Raw genomic sequence first — 20,534 nt, forward strand, 5'->3', positions numbered from 1 at the left:
TTGGGAGGGAACCATAAATCTCATCAGAATTTATTTGTTAAAGCCAAAGTAACGAAGTTGGGGTTAGGTTTTTTGATATGCATTGCATGTGCGCTTGAAGCGCCACACTTTGGAGTTAAGTTATGGCTAGGAGGGCGTTGCACAGTTCCAGCGAGTGATTGAACGTTTGCATTGTTAGATTTATGGACCGAGACCAGACCCCAAGACAATGCCCAACAAAAGCAAATGAGTTACGAGGTTCTGGTCAGGGGATCAGGCACTAAGAAGAAAGAATTTTTGTTTGGAAGTTCACATTTTCTGTGTGAACTTTCATTCAAAAATTGCATTCTGACAACCTTCCCCCAGACATTCCCTTTTGTTATTTTTCCCCCACATTTAGGCGATTAGAAACTTTTGTTTCGTGACGAGGAACACTTCTATGGCTATTATTATATGGCTAGCAGATTGTAGCACTGAAAGAAAAGTGTTGCTTGGAATAAAATCACATGGAGTTGATGTAACGAGCCTCCTAGATATTATTTTTCTCAGTGTTTGTGTCCTTAAGCAAAGTTTCTGCCACTTCTTTGCTTGCATATTAAAATAAATTTTCCCTTGGCCAACTTGGGGGCAAAATTGTACGTGACTAAACGTCAATTTCCACTTCTATCGCCCACACTTTGGCTATGGAAAATGCATTTTGAAAAACCGATTTTAATAATTCCTTCGAGCGCCTCTTTGGGCCTTCTCCATCAGCACTCACACCTCCGCTCCTCTCACCATGTTGAGCATGTGGCGGCACAGATAAGAGCCCTGACTGAGGAAACTTCTCCTTGTCTCCAGCTCCCCCGCTGGCCACTTTTTATGCTGTGTGCAAAAAGTGCAATGCTCTGATAAGCAGAATGTCCCTTCCACTCAAAAGTTTCCTCAACCGCAGGGCCGTCGGCATTTTAAGTGTGTCAAAAAAGTTGCCGTTGTGTACGTGGTATTCCACGAATCGAACGATTAGTTATAGGTTGGAGAGGGGACGGAGTGTATGGCAGTGTGAATGGGATGATTGGTCACAGTAGTGGAAATTATTTGATGGGCAATGTAATAAAGAGTTTGTGTCAACGATGCTGCCGAGGAGGGTAGTTCGAAGCTACAAAGTGGTTTTTGGTTCGTTGCTGAAGAGCAATTTACGTAACTTGGGAATTTGAGGTGATTATTGTGCCTGTTCGAGTATGTTTGAGTGCTTAATCTCTAACAAATCAGTTGAAAATAAGCTTAGATCCATGGAGATCATTCATTGGGGTCTTCTGTGCCAATCAAAGCGTCGTTTTTATCACTACAAAAGTGAGCGAATGATTGATATAATAATGTTCATGCCCACGTCATGCCTAGGTCAAAAGCTTAACTGTTTCTCAAGTGTTTATTCAACTAAATGTATACAATTTATCCCGAGAGCCCTGCACTGCACAATGTGCTTTGAAATTGTCTATTGATACCCGGTTTTTGCTTCCTGTTCCACATTTCTCCTTTGGTTCCAGTCAGCAACGCCTGTCAAGCGAGAACTTTAGGCGCACAAAGATCCATACAAGTCACACAACAAACAAGCAACAACAATTTGCAACAATTTATGAAAATTATGCAGAAAGTCAAGCGTCGAGGGGCGACAACGACAGACAGGCAGACAGTTGAGTGGTTTTTTCTTACTTTTTTGCCTACGGCAAAGTCTGAATCTGTCTCAGCGATGCTGTGGTTTGGTTTCTGAGGAGCCTTGTAGGTTTCTATCCGTCTGTTGATTGTCGTAATTGTTGCTGTGACAGTTTGATTATGCAACTGTGGCAAACTTTCAATAAATCACATAAATTTACCCATAAGTCAAAACCGAGGCAAAGAAACGAACTGACAATCCCCTGTGCACATGTCGAATCCCCTCGTTACATTTATCGAATCGAATTCAGTTTTAGACCCCAGACCCCAGATCTATGTATGTTCCCATTACATTTTACGACAAATTGATTAAGCTTGAATTTCGCACCCTTAACGTGGCTTTAGGAATGGAAATATGACCATTTTTAGAGCATTTAGCAGGCACTTCAAAATATACCCAAAAAACGCAAGGAATCTCGCCCTGTTCAGTGGAGGGGTGTCACGTGTCACGCACACGTGCGTATTATTTACACGCAATATTTCTTTTGTATTTTCCGGTAGGCTTTTTTTTTCATTCTTGTAATTGAAGTTATTGATTTTCATGTCAAGCTTCTGTTTTGGAAAAAAGAGCAAGAATTCTGGTGGCAATCTTCAAGCTGTTGGTTGGTACTTACACCCCTTCGATGCTTCCCTTTTTTCTGGATTTTTGGGTTGGTTTCTATCCCTCGATTAGCCGCATCGGCAGCAGCCAGCAGCAGTCATACATCAAAAACAAATGCCGGAACGTTTCGTTCCCCTGGTTTGCACGGAAGTTGCAAATATGTTCACTTAATTGCATTAAGTTCTCGTTTCAACCCCAGTTGTGCTTTTGGGTTAAGATCAAAGTGCTGTGCAAACATTTTCTGTGTCGTTTCTGGACATCACATCCCAAAATGAATCCCACATCCCATTTGTTTGATTTGGAGTCCATTTCGTACATTGGTTTGGGCATTTTTCTACCCCAAAACTTAATTGCAAACTAATTACACAAAGTAAATATCATGCTCGGGGGTCGACTTGGTCATAATTAGTGTGAAAATGGAATGTTTATCTGATTAAATTGGATTGAAAAATTGAAGAAAAGTGGAACAAAGTGTGCCTTAAAAGAATTTGGTTATTATTAGCTTGGAGCTGGGATGTAATAAAATATTGAATGGGTTTAAGATTCCTTAGTAATCAAAAGTCGAATACCACTTCAATAATATCTCCTAAATATTAAAACATTAAATTCTTAAATGCCATTAACTATGCAAGATTATATTAAAACCCCTTTAAAAATGTTTCCCAAAATTGTCTCTACAAAAAATGTGTTAAAAAATCCAACAATATTCGGACGCTCTTGAAATGAAACTTTAACAACAAAAAAGTGTTAAAGAAATGCGAGAAAATATTAAGTTCAAATATTTGATATCTTTATCTTAAATAATATCTCCTCCCTAGAAACTGCCAAACAAAATTTTCCTACAAGTCTTACATGCAAAAAATAACTCAAAACGCAAATCCACGAAAAATATTCCAATAAAAATCGTGACTCAAATTTTAGCATAAAAAAAAACCAATATAATGTAAGAAGAAAGAGAGTGAAAAAGCCACAGCTAAATCAGTGCCAAAGCTGCATCTAAATGCCAAAATCAACTTAGTTTTATAAAACCCAATAAATTAACCAATAACAAAAACGATGGGCAATACCTCGTCCGCGAACTCAGCATCTAATGGCGGGGGCAAGAGTTCACGCAAATGTCGAAGCCTACCCAACTCTCCGGATGTCAGAAGGTAAAACGTTTTTTTTGGTATTTTTATTTAAAATTATCCATAGATTTTCCAAGGAAAATGTCAGAGACGACACACATCTCCACTAATGAGTATCATTATGCGTACGCAAAGCATTTGAATTAAGCCAAATGTCAGCACAATAAATCAGGGGAGAACCAAAAACAGAGAACAAACCTCCACAAAATTTACGATTATTTCCCAGATATTTATAGAACAGATCCAGAGAGCTTTCCCACTCCTCCTGGACTGCATGGTGTTTTTCCGGGGAGGGGTGTGTGTGGTGTCGCGTCTGTGAGGCTAATGGAAATGACATTTTTTGGTTCTTCTGAAAGATGTATGCCGGCAAGTGCAAATTTTCCCAGCTTTTCTTCTACTTCTCAGAGTGAGGGAAGGAATCATAATTAATGTTTGGTCTATATCTTTATTTTGTGGTTTGTCTTTAGACTTTGTCTATTTGGTTTTTGTTGTTGTGTGGCTTAATGTTATTCCATGTCTGGAGGTGCCGAAAGAAACACCAGATATACGAAGCAACACGCAACTGACTACTCGCAGAACCAGAAAGAACTTCAATGAATGAATCTTGGCTGCCAGCCAGACGAGAATGGCATCTTCATATATTTTCCCTGGAGCCCTAGGAGTTTGTTGCCCTTTCCCCCCCATCGCATTGCATAATCAACAGCGATCGTTGGAAAAACTATTTAAAAATATATCAAAGTGCATTTTTGGATAGCAAACAGCAGCCTGAAAAACCAACCACCATATCGAAAAACCTTTCATTTATGATGGAAATGGTGTGACACTCGTGTGCTCTCCCCTCGTTCAGAGTCAATAAATAAAACATTTGCCAAAAAGTTGCATAATTGAAAAGGAGAGGAATTCAAAACCAAATGTTTGGCCATCCCGTCTGGTGCTACTTATCGGAACGAACACAGGCGGCAGTACAGGACCACCCTTGGAAAACTCTATAGGAACAACCCCCTGGAAACCCAAGTAAACAACACAAAATGTTGTCAGCTGCAGTTGGTTTTTGGAGTTTGCTTTTGGGTGTGAAAAATTATTAGAGAGGCAGATACCATGTCAGGGATGTATGGAAGCGACCTGGCAGAGGTTTATAAAAGGAAAAGGAACTGAATTTATAGACGGAATTGAAACCAAGTTAAATTGCATATTATTTACATTCTCTTTAACTAAAAAATATTTCTTGCCATGAATAATCCAATCAAAGTGTGTTTTGGAAGTGTCAGCTGAAGATTCATTAATTTCTTGAATATAAATCATACATTGCGGTTTATTTTTGATTCCTTTTTAAAATCCCTATTGATATCCCAATACAGTAGCTTTCCTAAAACATATTTCTACCCTTAGAAGAAGCTTTTACCCTTTCAACATTATTTTCCGCTCTAGAAATTCGCCTCTCTAGTACCTATTTAATTTTTAAAGATAAACCAACATGCAAGTACATTTTCTGAGGTAGTCCATTGATTCAGTCCCTGAAAGAAGTCTTTTGCTCTCATCCAAAGTGAGTGTGTCACAAACCGCCCCTTAAAAAAGTATAATTTCTACGCCCCAACCCCTAATAATCTCACGCCCGTGTGCTTAGATGTAGGTCTATATGCGAAAAGCTGCACAGAAAGAGTGGAGAGGAAGAGTGGGAGAGGAAGAGTGGAAGTTTCTACTTGAGTTTTGTGGCAAGTGTGGAAGAGAGAGCCAGCCGGGGCCTTCAGAGTCCCTTTAGCTTTTTGCCCAGCACTTGATGATGTAGCTTCTTGTTTGTTTGTTTGTTTGTTTGGGGCCACTCTACACTGCTGTTTGCGGCTTGTTTGCAACATTGAAACCTGCCTGCATATTTAAAGATGTCAACCGCATCGTCCCGCCACAGCAGTCAACACAAAAGGTGGCAAGCAGCAGCAACAGCAACAGCAACAGCCATTAGCAAGCAACAACATCTTTGAGTTGCCCTCCACCGCCGACGCACGTGTGTTTATTATCCACTCCCTAGCCTCTAGAGGTTGGAGCAGTGTTCCCCCCGAGAGAGAGAGAGAGAGTCGAGGCATAGGAAGGTTTGGAGGGCTCTAGCAGACGCTATTAATTGTTTCTTGTGGCAGAAACACTCACAGCAGCAGATGCTGCACAGCTGCAGCTGCAACTGAAAGCTGAGAAAATGCGTCTGTCGCTTCGAAGAACTTTTGCGCTTCGTCTAATAACTGAAAATCGTGACTTTATGCCTGCACTTGAAAATGAAGACAAGAAAAATACAATACCAGAGCCATGGATATGGCTATCCATAGTGCTAGTAAAGCATCAACCCAGAGGAAAGTAGGGGGAAGTATTCATTGAGGGTTTACACGGCGACTCTTAAGAATGAACACGTTCACATTCCGCACCACGTTGCATATCGCATTACACACACACAGACACAAACATTTCTAATGTCTAAAGACATTGTGACATGGCTTTTAGCAATAAACAAAGCTCCGGTGATGATGTGTCTAAGACCAACGAAAACTCCCCAGAGCTGGAGATACTTTCCCCATGGCTCTAGATGTTTCTTCAAGCGGGGCACACTAATCGGAGAGCAGAGCGCAGGTTTTATGTTTAATTTCAATTTAAAGTTCAACATGAAAAGGCTTTTAAGAGGCTGGCAGCTGGTAGTGAAAAAGGTGCAGAAAAGCAAAAGAGTTGGAAAGGAAACTTTCCCACTTTTCTGTCTTTTAACTACAGATAGATTCGGCATTAGAAATAGCGCCAATTTGTAGCTCAATTGTATTCGCGTCATGCAGCAGTGACACTCGGTCAAAACACTCGGCTGCGTGTCGCTTCTACCTCTTAAATCTACTGAATTTGCCATTTAGTCAGGGATATGAAACACAAAACATGGACGCTGCCTTTGCCGTCTGAATAGCTCTTTAATTCTCAATTCTCCACTCCTTTGGGGCAGGGCATATCAATGGCATATAATTATGCTTATTACTAGCCATTCAACACCCACTCACAAGAACCTCAAGAAGGAACCACTATATAAAACACTCCCATAAGACTTGGAGTGGCTCCACTTGGACACAAAACTCTCATAAATTCTGAACAGAGATCCCAAAGACTGTGAATTGTTTCTTGCAGTTTCTCGGCTGTTGTTGATTTAACTTTACAGACGGCCCGAGGGGGGAAAAGCTGTTTTTTTTTTCTCGTATCTTCGAATGCGGGTTTTCGGGTGCTTCGGTAGCCAACCAAATTGCTGTGCCAATATTTATGAAAATTTTCGCTACCAGCCAAAGTGGGTTTCCCGCAAAAGCTTTTATTTTCTGCATTAGGTGCAAGTGAAAATGATTGTTTAATGGGTAGATATCTATGGATTGTTGTGTAAAAGATTACTTTGAACAACTGGGGGAAAGTTTCTCTCTTTCTCAGACACTGAAATGTTCAACTCAGCGACCAAAGGGCTTGCCGAAAGATTGCAAACTTCTAACCATAAAAGGTGGCAGGCTTGTAATAAAAGCGAAAGATGCCGCTGCATAAAAGGCAGAGCAACCTCTGGCAAATGACCAAAAATGGTCACAGATAAGGAGGATGAGGATGGAGCCAGTGCCAGTGCCACAGCCAGTTCCAGGCTGCCGTTCCCCCTTTGTGCAGGAGAAGGAATGAAGGGAAGTCTCTTTCTCTGTGCTTTTAGTAGCTGTTGCCATGACAAATTCAACTCAAGTGACACATTGTATGCCTCGTAAATGCACTGAGCGAAATCCAACAACAGCAGACCCGTGCAAACCTAATGGGCAGTCGCCAAAGGGCGGAGTAGAGGTAGGATAGGGCTTTTTTGTTGCCCACTGTTTTTTCATATGTTTATACAAATGCCATTGCCATAGAGTCTCCCCCGCCCTTTTCCCTCGTCCGTCACACGGAAATGTTTAGCGACAAAACTGCGTGGGACGTGGGACAAGAGATACGAGAGAGAGAGAGAGAGAGAGAGAGAGAGAGACCCAGACCCCAGCACACAGGTGAATGCCACCAAGAGGCAATGCCAGAATCCACAAATGCTGCAGCTACAACAAGTATGAGTGCGACTACGAGTGCGAGCATTATGAGCCCCATACACACGTACATGTCCGCGTATGTCCCTCTGAATGAGGAGTCGTCGTCGTCGTCTGCTGCAGCCAGCAAAAAGGTCAAAGACATTTGGCAGCTGTTGTGGCTGATGCTGCGTGCCACTGCCACTGCCATTGCCGCTGCTTCTGGTTTTCTGTGGTGCAACATCTGAGATTCTGTGAATCTCTGATTCTGTATGATGTGGAGCTCCTTCTCTGCTCCTCTGCTCCAGAGCTACACAAATCAAAAATGCGTACTAAAGACGTAAATTCAATTTGCGTGGAAACTAAATAAAGAGATTGTGGAGGCGCCCCAGCGCACATCTCTTTTGACATGTGACACCTGAAAGATGCAAAAAGGGAGATAGACACCACAGGAGATGTAACTATAGAGAGATGGGGAGAGCTGCAAGGGGAAGAGATACAACAGCAGAGATACAATATAATGATGCAAAATGCATTTCTGAACAGTAGTTACAAAGAGGACGATATGGCAAAGTGCGTGGGTTGCCAGAGTAGTAGGAAAGGAACAAGTGACGGAAATATTAATAAAAAAAAAATATGCCATGAAATTTTCCACTAATAATGCTCTGTGCTCAACAGCAGACACAAAGTCTTTGAGGAAGGTCTTTGTTAGGTTTTTGTCGGCTATTTAATTGTTATCTTAGTATATTTTGTATGATATTTATGCTTTGACTGTGATATGACTTTTTTGCTTTTTAAAACCATTGGGTCGTTAAGTTTTTTTCTCTTTGCATTTATAAACACATGTAGAATTTTTGTAGTTTTTTTGTACAATTATTTATAGAACTTATTCTATTATTAAAATTTTGAAGTCTTAAAGAACAGTCCTAAGAAACTCAAAAGTGTCTAAGGAATAGCTACCTACATAAAGCGACTTCAGATGCAAATCTGTCTCCCATCTCTTTCTCTTGATTCTACAACCGGTACTCTTCACTTGCATCTCGCTCACATGTGGCACTGGCACCTCTTCAAATCACAGATACACGTCTGAGCTACCTCTCAATATCTGTGTATCTTTTGACTTTCGCAGACAGACAACCATGCGATCCCTGCAGGAGTATTCATTTTTCCTTGCAACGAAATAAACTCGGCAGACAGCAGACGTCTTTCGCGCGGAACAATAAAATGCAAATAAAATAATATGAAAGTAATTTTGCAATTTTTTACCAAGTTTCTTGACGTTGTTTGTCTGTGCTGGGGAAAAGTCTTGCAAAGTGGAGTGGGTGGAAACGACTCTTAAAAGGTAAAGGATGGGCCATCCTCCATCCCACAGCAGGAGTCTGGCATGCGTATTTAATTTCCAGAAAGGAGCAAAGGACGACGCGTCTTAGCAACTTTATTTTGTCTGTCAGCTTTGTTGTTTTTCTTTTTTCTGTATACCCCCTGTTTTTTATTCATACAATACAATTGTTACCCGTTCTGCAGCCTCCACTGCACTCCACTTGACGGACTTATTAATGGCCGACAGCAGTGGCAGTGGCAGTGGCAACCATAAGACACATTTGTATCTTAGGGCTTTGTCTGGCCCCCCCGTTCAGAACTTTATGCGACTTATTAAAAGTTATTTCTCTTTTTTATTTCACTCTTAATTTGCCGTTTTTAATCAGCGTTATGACTAATTGCGCGAGAAAACTGAAAAGGAAAACGCTAAAGAAAGTTATTTAGTTAAAGGAAAATGAATAAAGAAACGAGTCGTTGGGATAATTATCTGTGGAATAATTGAGATTTAGTAATCTAAGAGAAAATTAGGTGCAGAAGTTGTTGCCAGTTTTCCTTCCATTTGGTAATTGTTTAATGACTTTTTGTTCTTCATCGAATTAAAAATGTAAATGAAAATACGCGTATAATATTCATTTAAATGCGCGCTTAAAGGCCAATCCACAGACAACATAAAGATGGAATTACCATTTGATTGTAGGACAATTACGAGCATGAGGCCCCTGCAGCCAATCAGCGAATCAACAATTGTCCCATGGAACCGCAACTACGCGGGCTATGGCAGACAGACAAAAGTATCTTTATATCTTGATATGCAAATTTATGGGCACACTACACTTCACTTCACCATTCAACATTTCGCATCATAAAAATATTTATAGCCGTAAAGTTTTTTATGGCACACAAAGGGGCTTGCCGGTTGCCGCTTGCCGCTTGCTTCATTAATTTATAAGCGTAAAATTATTTTAAAAAAAGTATCTTGCAGATACTTACATTCATACGTATTTTTATGGCCAAGAGCCATGCAAAAGAGACCCTCAGACAAGCTGTTAATGTTGACAGGACGCCCACACGTCGTGTCATAAAAACTCATAAAGAAATATATTTATAAAATCTGTAAAAAGTTAAACGCTACATTGTTGTTTTGTTCCTTATGCAGTTTGCTAATAATCTATGGCATCTTTTCTCTTGTGTTTTTGCAGACAAATAGCACCCGCCTATAAGGTCAATGGCGGCACTGCCATACCACTGCCAGCCACCGTTATGGTGCAACGTCGCTGTCCACCGGATAAAGTGCGTCCACTGCCACCGACACCAAATCATACGCCATGTAAGTATCAGCCATGCCCCTTACCACACCTACTGATGGGTTCATGCTTTGCATGGGAGCATGGGAAATTTATTAAAAAATCTTTTAAACCCTTAGCCACCCTTCAAGCGAAAGTCCTGCCCTGCAGGGGAGTCTCCTGTTGTTTACTGGGAATAAACAAATTTCAGGTCCGCAGAGTCAGAGCAAACAACCCCCAGGAAGGGAGATGGTACTGCACTTAGCTCTCTCCACACTCCACATAGCCTTAGCCCTTTCCGTGTGGAGTTCTGACCGAGAATTTGTGTCATTCCGAGGGCGTTTTTACTCGCTCCCCTGTAATCAAAGCTCTCTCTGGGGGATACTTTTGGGGTTTGGCATGCTCTATAGAAATCTCTCTGGAGATTTGTGGTTTAGGTAACTGCATTTTTCAATTAATTATGTAGATTTAGGGAGAGCGGTAGAGAGGCTATACAACTTATTCAACTTTATGACAATTGTTGTCACGTATATCCAACATTCTTGGAGAAGATTTCGAACTCAAATTTCCATAATTATTCATTGATTTCGTTGGTCAATGTTTCAGAAAAACGCACAGTTAATGTTCAAGCCTAAAACTAGTTTTCAGCTCAAGTTACGTTACCTTCTTCTGACCCATTTCTCGAAAGGAGTTTCCTCTTTCATTGTTAGTCATATTTTTAGAGCATTTCGAATGATTTATTTACCGAATATTTGGCTGCTTCTTGGCGCAGATATAAATCACGGGGCGCAGTGAGTGAGATAGAGAGAGTTTCCGTCTCCTCCCAATCTGTTATCAGCCTCACGCACGGCAATTAATTAAGTTTAATGTCCGCATTGGCCTTTAGCATTGATTTATATGTTTGACTCCAAGAGGAGCCGCTGGAGTCTCCATCTCCCTCCCACTCTGCCGTGTCCCTGACATTGACTACAAGTGGGCGCCATCCATCGTGTGGGCTATGGTGTGCTGTGGTGTGGTGCTGTGTGTGGGTTAAACACAGTTCTTTAGAACAAGTTTCTTGATCCTTTTTTTATGTTTTTTTTCTCTGCTTACAGCCATACCGGGACTGGGCAAGAGCGGAAGTGATTTCAATACGAGCCGTCCAAATAGTCCGCCCACCAGCAATCATACAATCCAAAGCCTCAAGAGTGGCAATAACAACAGGTAAGTCACGAATAGCAACCAGGAGTTCCATTATTAATCTATGGAGAGGGTACAATTTGATCAATCTAATGGATTTAAGCAATAGCTGCAATTCTTTTCATTATTATGTAACCTCTTGTTGATTTGCTAATCGATAGAATGCGAGATTTTTATTCGATGTTTTAATCGCTAGTCGTTTATCCACTTATGTATTGTTTACTAAGTTGAGAGTTGTTGAGAGTTGAAAGATATCTTTTCCGTAACGAACGATCTTTGTTTTGATTTTTCGACAATTATTTGATATAGGACACGATAAAGGGCATTGATAATTATCAATGCTTATCGATAACATTCAATAACAAAATCGATACATTTCCATAGACTTTTACATCTTAAATTCCTCTTATTAAACACAGCTCTTCTCCTTCTCTGCGCAGCCTACGTCCACCGAGTGTCAAGAGCAACCACCAGAGCGGAATACCCTCACCGAGCAGCCCCCAGACGACGAGCCACACAACGACAACAACGACGGCGGCAGCAGCAGCTGCACCGCAGAAGCACTCGATGCTGGACAAGCTGAAGCTCTTCAACAAGGAGAAGCAGCAGAATGCAGTGAATGCAGCGAGTGCGGCAGCCAACAAATCGCAGATCCAGCAGCAACAATCGAAGCGCACATCCTCCTCGTCGGGGTTTAGTTCGGCGCGTTCCGAGCGCTCCGACTCTAGTTTGAGTCTCAACGATGGCCACAACTCGTCCCAACTGAAGCCCCCGAGCATCAGTGTGACGTCGCAGAAGCCCCAACAGAAGCACAACACGAAGCAATCGAAGCTGCTGGCGGCACAGCAGAAGAAGGAGCAAACGAAGTCCAAGCTGGACAAGAAGGAGAAGAGTCCGGCCCGTTCGCTGCACAAGGAAGAATCCGGGAATGAGTCCCGCAGCTCCACGATGGGCAGAGCGGGCAAAAGTTCACTGGCCAGAGGAGGCCTCGGACTGGGACTCGCGGTGGAGAAGAATACACTGAAGACAGCGTCCAAGTCCTCGCTGCACTCCAAGTCGGAGTCGAAGAGCTCGTTGAAGGGTGCCGGAGTCCAGCAGCAGCAGCTGCTGCACAGTCCGAGTGGCACGGGTCTGCCCAAACCCATTGCGGCGATCAAGGGCACCAGCAAGCTGCCAGCCCCATTGGGTGGGGAGCAACTGAAGCGGGAAACCAGCGACATATCAGCGGCCAATCAGGCAACACAGACAACACAAAACATATCCATGGCCGGGCAGGAGCAGCCACAGAGCAGCACATCGACACCACATATCCTAAAGGCTGCAGCGCCACCGCCGTACTATGCGAATAGCAGCAGCAGTCCACCCACACACATATCACAGGGACATCCGGGAATGGGAGGATACCTCAGTGAGCCCAGCACACCACAGCAAGGCATCTACGGAAGCAGCACTGGGAGTCGTCTGCCACCTCCCAAGACAGCGCTGGGGGCACCACGCAAGTTGGAGTACAATGCCGGACCCCACATCCTGTCATCGCCTCCGCATCGCGGGGCAGGGCTGCAGCGGCCGATGCCCAACTCGGCACCGAATACACCCACTGCATCGCCGCACAAGTTCCACACGATTCCCTCGAAGATTGTGGGCACCATTTATGAGTCGAAGGAGGAGCAGCAGCCCCAACAGTCGGGCGGCTGTTCCGCCGGAGCCTCAGTGCTGCCAATGAGGCCCCTTCTTAGGGGTTACAACTCCCATGTCACGCTGCCTACACGCGGAGCTCGCGGTGGCCACCATCACCCGCATCAGTCGTACTTGGATTTCTGTGAATCGGATCTGGGGCAGGGCTACTGCAGCGATGGCGATGCCCTGAGGATTGGCAGCTCGCCGGCCACCAGTCGCTATCATGACATTGACAATGGCTATCTATCGGAGGGCAGCAGTGGCCTGAATGGCCACTCCACCATCGGCGGATCAACTGGCGGAGGTGCCGTGTCCCATGGCAAACACTTTCTCAGCATGATGAGGGCGAGAACGCAGCTGCCAACGACCATTGAGGAAAGGTGAGTACCAAGAGTACCTTGGTTCGCATTTGGATTGCATTAGGGAAAGATTTCGCTGCATGAAGAACAGAGCTGATAGCTCCTCATTTCCCAATGAGTTCGGCGTATGAATCCAGAGGTAATACCTTGGTTCCTTCGATCAAAACGCTTCTATGACTCATGTGACAGGCATTTTTTTTTGCTGCCTCTTCAGCTTTAGCCACCAGTGGTAAGTGGAAGAGCGGCAGAGTCGCGACACCAATGAGTAATCCAACCAGTAATTGCCGTTGTATCGCTTCGAATTTGCTTCCAAGAAGCAGAGCTTCTCGCTCCACCATGTGGCGCGTTCTCTTGTGGCCATAAAAACTCGAATTGCGGCTTGCCGGCTTGCCGGCTTTTGACTTTGACTTTAGGCCTGAGTGCACTTTGAATGGCTTTTGTGTGTCATTTGTTTCAGCATTTTGTTGCTGCTTTCTTTTGAGTGTGTGGCACGCACCATTTGGGCACACTTTTGATGTCAGGGGCACAGCTGTACACATAACTGCCTGTCAGAGCGAGAGAGAGAGCAAGAGAGAGAGGACTGGCCTCCTATCATCATGTGATTTTGAAGCAGAGTTAATTGGAGGCACTTGTGGCACCTTAACAACTTCCTGACGGATGCGGGACTCTCTCTACAGAGTGTGGAAATGTCTTCTAGCATTCGCCACTTGAGGGGGATAACAATACTCAAATCCAGTGATCAAATTGCCAATTTGCATAAAGTCCACTCGATGTTTGACTGTCATGTTTCCGGGTTCTGGGATTTCGTATACCGTGTCCCGTGCTTCCTCTGGCCTCTTGCCCATTGTTGTGTGGACTCCCCAGGCCTCTTGCTGTGTGTGTGTGTGTGTGTGTGCCATGTCAAATGTCATTTACAAATTTGTCAACAGCAGACGCTACTTGACTCTCGGCTCTCGACTCACGACTCTCGACTCTCGACACTTGGCAATTGACAATGCATGCCCCCATCGTCACCTGTCGAACGCGGTCCACTGATTCTCACACTTCTCAGTCACCAGATACGAGTGCCTCGTGGATATCCCATGGATACGCACCAACTACAGCACTTGACAGCCAATAGAAGAGTTTGGGAATTTCCTCTGTGTTAACAAGAGTAGTTTATGGGTTTCTGATTTGGAGGCAAATGGCATTGGCGGTGACAAAGTGAAAGACAATTATGTTGTCTAGAAAGACTTTTAAAAATATGGATAGGATTGGAAAAAAATATGGGAAAATATTTATGACTCTATTAGCCATGGATAAAGGCTTTTAATATTTAATTTATGCATTCATTCATTCACTTAACTCATTCTTATGTTCTAACAAATTCTATAAGAACTTTATTTAGTGATTAAACATAACAAAACGCACACAGATGATGTGCAACTGCCTCTGCCTCTGCCTCACACTTGTTTTACAGCAGCTGTCGCTGCATAAAAAACACATCATCCACTTCATAAGGCACTTGTCAGAACTGGAGCTTTGCCCCATAGCCACAGACAAGCCCCAACTCCCCGTTCCACAACTCAACGCATTTCATTAAAAAGCGCTTATGGATGGACAAGAGATGTCGCGGGAGGGGTAAAATGAAATAAGCAAGGACTGTGAGAGTTTTCATTAGGTTTTGCGGTTCTTCCGACTGCGTGCCGCGCCGTTTGATCTATGAAATTAATGCAATGCCATGGACCATGGGCCATGGGCCATGGCAGACCGCTTGCCTGATGATGATCCCTCTATAAATAGGAACAGCTGTCGCGGCTGTCAGCAAAGCGCTTCTTTGGAAAGGGAGTGAAAGAGCGGTAGAAAGTGGACCCAAGTGGCCACAGAGATACCCTCCACCTCCTACTCCTCATTCTCAGAAAGATTCTGACCCTGTGATGACTTTTGAGCCCTTGGTCACGTACTGCAGTTGATGGAAAAAGAAAAAAATGTTTTGTAATTGAATTTTAATGCACGCCGCCGCAACCTGTCGCATTAGTGTCACCTCTCTCTCTCTCTCTCTCTCTCTCTCTCTCTGGGGGCAGGGCTAATCAGTTGCGGTGCAGACACCTGCAGGACATAATTTGTGGAAGCCCAACAAGTGCGAAAAGGAGTAAGGGAAAACCGGGGGGGTCCAGAAGCGAGCTTATGACGCCTCGACATGACTAGCCCGACGTGGCCGAAGGCAGTCGCCAGTTTTCAGTTGTCTAGCCATGAAAGTAAATCAAAATGCAGCCAGGACACTCGCACAAGTGGAAAGTACACCCAAAGGAAGCAGACAGAACAGCCAGCTGGGAGGTGCATGCCAAGCAGACACACAAGGTGGAGAGGGGGGGGGGACTTCCGACTGGACGCCGCACACATATGCCGGTGCGGCTGGTTGCACAACTGACTGCCTTGCCTCCTCCACTACTACCATTTTATTTAATAACGCATTTTTTCAATTCATTTGATTTATGGCTGAGGCGTGTGCTGCAGCCATTTTCACACACAGTTTTCCACAGGAAAAACGTTTTCTCCCTGCCGTGGACTCCCGCTTAAAGCTGCCCGCCACATTTGCCGCAAATTGAAAATACATTTTCGCCACTCAACTCGCACTCTTTCGCATACGAAACATACGAAAATTGTTTTTATTAATTCAATTCGATATTCAGTGAACCAAATGCCTGGAGCGAGGTCTAAATATGTACAACCTTTCCACCTGTTTTTCCCCCACTCCCCATTGACCCTCTGACCCTGGCCTGCTATCCACTGGAGTGTTCAATGGCAACCGGACGCCTCATTTTTATCATACTCATATTTTTTTTTTGGGTACGCCGCCAAGTGGAGTGCCTTTCAGGCGTTAAATGAACTGGAAATTTCGCTCACGCTCTCTCTCTTTTTCGGAATATGATGAAACATCTTTTTTTATTGACTTGGGGCAGGAGGCTTTCAATTTGGTAGTGTTCATATTAAGTGTATACTAATTTGGTAAGGCATAAATGGGGTTTGGCTTTTAGTTTGTAAAGTTTTCAATGGTGTTTCAGATCCTACAGAGCATTGCTATAGTTCTGTACTTCCAATAAGTATACTCCAAGTAAATTGTATTCGATTTATCAAATAATTACAGTACTATCCTAATTTTTTTTTTTTGTATTTGACCAAAAATGAGTGCAGAAAGTGACATAATTACAGCTGGGGTGGTTGTCTAAAGATCAAGGATGGGCGTTTAACATTAGCGTTAACTTAACATTATCTTTAAAATTACTTTAACATTAGCTGTGACAACAGAATTTGTAGTTCGCGGCACTCCCGCATACCCATGAGGGCGCCATGTAGATTCCATGTAAATAAAATGTTAGAGCTCATGAGATCTAGATGGCGCTATTTGCTTACCAGTCTGTGGCGCCACCATATTTAGGGGATTTTTGGAAGTTTTACCCTAAGTAACAAATTTTTGGCCTGGTCGAGCTTGGCGAGGGTGGTCGGGGAGCCCCAGGAGGTGTTTCAGACGCCGATCCTTAAGGACTGTTCTCAATGTGATCTTGGAGCAGCCGCCCCAGGGCTCAATGTCTACTTTCAACAGACACTCGGAGTCCCAGTCGCATTCCCTGGGAGACCCAGTCATAACACAATTCGGCAGTTATCAAAGCAGTGCATACTGGTTGTTGGTTGGTGCTTGGCATTTAGTGCTTTCGAGGTTGCACTCTTCCGTATCACAGAAACAAAGCATCAACGCGATTATTTCACAATTTTTCCAATCAAATTCGCACAGAATTTCTATTGCATTGCTGGCCCTAGCTGCTAAACAATTAAAAGCAACTCAAAGCAAAGCGTGTGGCAAAAGCAAACGTAAGCCTTTAAGCCATAACTGACCTTTCCACATGCTACAAAAAATACACAACAACACACACACACAGAGACATAACACACACACATACATATGTTGAACAGATACATTCGTATATGGAGGGGATTGAATATGCCCGAAAGCGTCTCTGTGGCTCTCTGTGTGTCTGTCTGTTGCTCGGCTTAGTCGTTGGCTTAATCGTTTTCCAATAACTTTGGCCAAGCTGGCTGCTGCTGCCACATTCTTGTACTTTTCGCAATAATTATTAACGTGTGCGGCGTTAAGTATAGTTTTTGGTTGGGGATTTTCATTGGGCTACAGTGAGAGAAAAATGGAAAAAGAAGAAGGAAGGATTTAAAAAATTGTGTTTTTGTTTAAAGGTTTTCGCTACTGCTGTGCTTTTGTGAATATTTTAGACGGAAACACTTATAAATGAATAATAATAATATGTTTGTTCCTCAGGGAATTCAGTGAACATCAAACCTCTAGGAATAGAGGTCTAGTTTTTTATGGGTAAAAGACAAAACTTTAAAGTTTTTAGTATTCCCAATGTTTTTCACTTTTCCACTCTCATCTACTTTAGTTACATTAAAGTTTACCACCCTTTGATAATGCCAATTCCTCTCTGTATAAATAAATCATACACATCATGAAGGGCATTCCCAGAATATTTTATAACCCTTTTCCCACCTCGTTTTTTTGCTTCAAGTACAAAAGAACTTCCTCGTTCTTTGTTCTTTAAAATGCTCTACAAAAAGTTTATTCAACTTTATAAATTACAATTATACAATTTTCCCATTTATAAATCTTTTTGAAATTTATTTCCTCGACCAACATCTGGTTTATGCCTGCTCCTAATTACAATATTTGCAAGTGCCACGCGATGATTTAATGATTGATTAGGGAGCCTTCTTCCATGCCCACTCGATGATTAATGATTATGGAATGTATAAATTGTGCAAAAAGTGATGAAAATAAAGCTCTTCAGTGGTTATGGATAACCGCACTGCCAATTACTCGCAGTTGGACTTTTTCTTTTTCTCAACAAGTTTTTCCAGCAGCGCAGCGCAGCGCAGCCAATCAACAACGAACCAAGTTTTCGCTTTTCATTCACTTGCACCTCTATTTTGTACTCTTTTAGTTGTATTTCTATTTGGACAAGAACCAGCCCGCCCTTGGCTCAATTATTTTTGATGGCGTTGTACCCAAAAACCTGGTCTATCGAACGCCCAAACAATGCCGAATGCGAAACAAGTTTCAGTTTTTTGAATGATGGCTTAAAAACGAGAAGCAAAGAAAAAAGAGTCTCAATTTTCGAACTGCAATTTCGCTCTTAAGTTGATTTCGAGCTCAGCTCTCTCTCTCTTTCGAACCATTTGTTGCTTTTGGCAGACAGTCTGGCATTTGTGTGGAGAGAAAGAGAGAGAGGGCTAAAAATGTATGAAAGGAAGGCCAGCAGAGGGCAGAACAACCCTCCCACATGCAAGTGTGAAGGGGTGTGTATCGGCGCGTGGACTTTTGACATATTGAGCAATGAAATTCCCCTGCTTCAGAGACGCTTCTGAGTAGCATGATTCACATATCATATGGAAGTGCACGAAAAATGTGTGGAGAGAGAGGGGGAGAGAAAAGCCTCAAACAGGAAGCAGGAAAACCCTCAAATGGGAACTAAAAGAAGTTTTAGGAGAGTTTAAATGAATTTATGAAATATTTATAAGATTCTTTTAGTTCTTTTGTGGTTGAGGGAATACGAAGGGAATCTTTTGCTGTGTGGTTGGCGGTGGAAAAAAAGTCAAAAACTATTTAGTTTTATCATAAGAAGGAACTTAAATTAGACGTAATTAAGGAGTTGAGGAAGTGTTGGATTATAAAACAAAAACTGTGGCATAGATGAATCCCTGTGGTATATGATGTTTCTGTAGAGTATATTTTAGATGATTTTTCTGTGGAAATGTGTCTATAAAGATAAATAATACCATAACCATAATGAAAACCGAATATCGTACAACATGGATACCCATACATACATTTTATGAATATTCATTTGATTGATTTTTAAATCATTTTTGAAAAAACCTAGAGGCTTTTCCTCTTGCAAGCCTTCAAAATTAGAAGTAGTCGCAAAATGTAATTTTTTAGCTGCTAATTTCCACACAAATGTCCTTTGCTTGGCAAACATTTAAAAAAGAAAACGTTATCTTCGTTCATTCATGAATTTCCTTGGCATAAAAACCTTTTGCACACATTTGCCAGCCCCCTAAATTCGCCTTAGCCCTACGGTGTACGTTTGTGTTTCAACCTTCATAAATAATCATGCCCGGGGGCTGCTTAACTATTAAACAAGTGCGTGGCTTGGCCGGGTCCAAAGGGAAGGCAAAACTAAAAAAGCACAGGCCGGAAGGCTGAAAATGCGAAACAACTCTCACACAGGTGGGCGGGCAGGTGTCTCCTGGCACTGGCACTGGCACTGCCACCTCTGCCTTTGCCTCGTGTTGCAACCCACCAACACACCTTTTACTTTCAACACACAAAAACGCCGACAGCATCGCTCTTTGCATGATATTTCCCTCTCTTTGTCGACTCTTTGCCGCTCTCTCTTGGTTGCTTTTCGAAATTCTGTGCTCTTTTTCGAACTCGTGAGTTTTCCCACTGGCCGTGGCGCAACCCCAAGAAACGTAAACGTATATGGGCACTCGGGCATTGCGGTTGCCACAAGAACATGTTGACGGCAAAACGACAAAAGTTTCGTTAGAAAATAAATCTACAAATATTCGAAGAATATTTCAAAGAATATTTTAAGTGTTATTAAAATATTGAAAATAAATTGAACCTTTAAATAAAAGTTTAACTTGCTCAGTAATAAATATAATAGACATTTAATACGGATTAATAGCTGCAAGATATTTTTGTGTGCGTTAAAAAGTGCTATCAAATATTTCATAGTTGTGCCATTCAAAAATTCTCGTCATATTTTCGGCTGCCTACTTTGCGGCGTGTTTGTATTTGTGGATATGAGTGGTGTGCCCCAAAACTTGTTCAATATTTGTGTAGTAGCAAAGAGGTCAAGCTAAAGGTAAATGTTGTTTAATTAACAGAAGTTGAGCCGTGATTTTGGGGGCAGCAAATGGTGGAGCAGCAGCAGCGGCAGCGTCAGCGTCACTGATGTGGAGATGTCAATGACTGTGGGATGTCCTGTGTCCCCGGGGGGGCATTCAACTTCTAGCTTTTGTTTACTGTGTAGTGTGGAATTCCATCTCCTCTCGCTCTCTCTCTATTTGTGTGAATGTCCTGCAACTCCATCTCTACCCTCTGTATGTGTTTGTGTTTTGTTTGTCCTTCTGTTTTTGTGGAAGTTGTATTTAAAGAGCGATAGAGAGAGAGAGAGTCATAAAAATCAAGAAGGGTCTGCGAGAGGGCAAAAGGTAAAACAAACAAAAATACTCCA

At 42.7% G+C, this 20,534-nt stretch overlaps 1 protein-coding gene across 11 annotated transcripts in view; it reads left to right on the top strand.

Moving 5' to 3' along the window:
- Positions 1–20,534, top strand: part of LOC117587869 (protein sickie) — a 195,544-nt gene that overhangs the window by 122,072 nt on the left and 52,938 nt on the right. For 9 of the 11 annotated variants that reach the window (XM_034278842.1, XM_034278844.1, XM_034278836.1 and 6 more), the window contains 3 exons: positions 9,944–10,071; positions 11,122–11,230; positions 11,647–13,263. In XM_034278842.1, coding sequence (XP_034134733.1) covers positions 9,944–10,071; positions 11,122–11,230; positions 11,647–13,263 — 1,854 coding nt within the window. Of the gene's footprint in view, positions 1–3,195; positions 3,424–9,943; positions 10,072–11,121; positions 11,231–11,646; positions 13,264–20,534 lie in introns of those variants that run through there. The other 2 variants (XM_034278846.1, XM_034278847.1) reach the window with 1 other exon arrangement.

Source organism: Drosophila guanche, unplaced genomic scaffold, assembly GCF_900245975.1.
Source record: "Drosophila guanche unplaced genomic scaffold, DGUA_6, whole genome shotgun sequence".
NCBI classification, from domain to species: Eukaryota; Metazoa; Arthropoda; class Insecta; order Diptera; family Drosophilidae; genus Drosophila; species Drosophila guanche.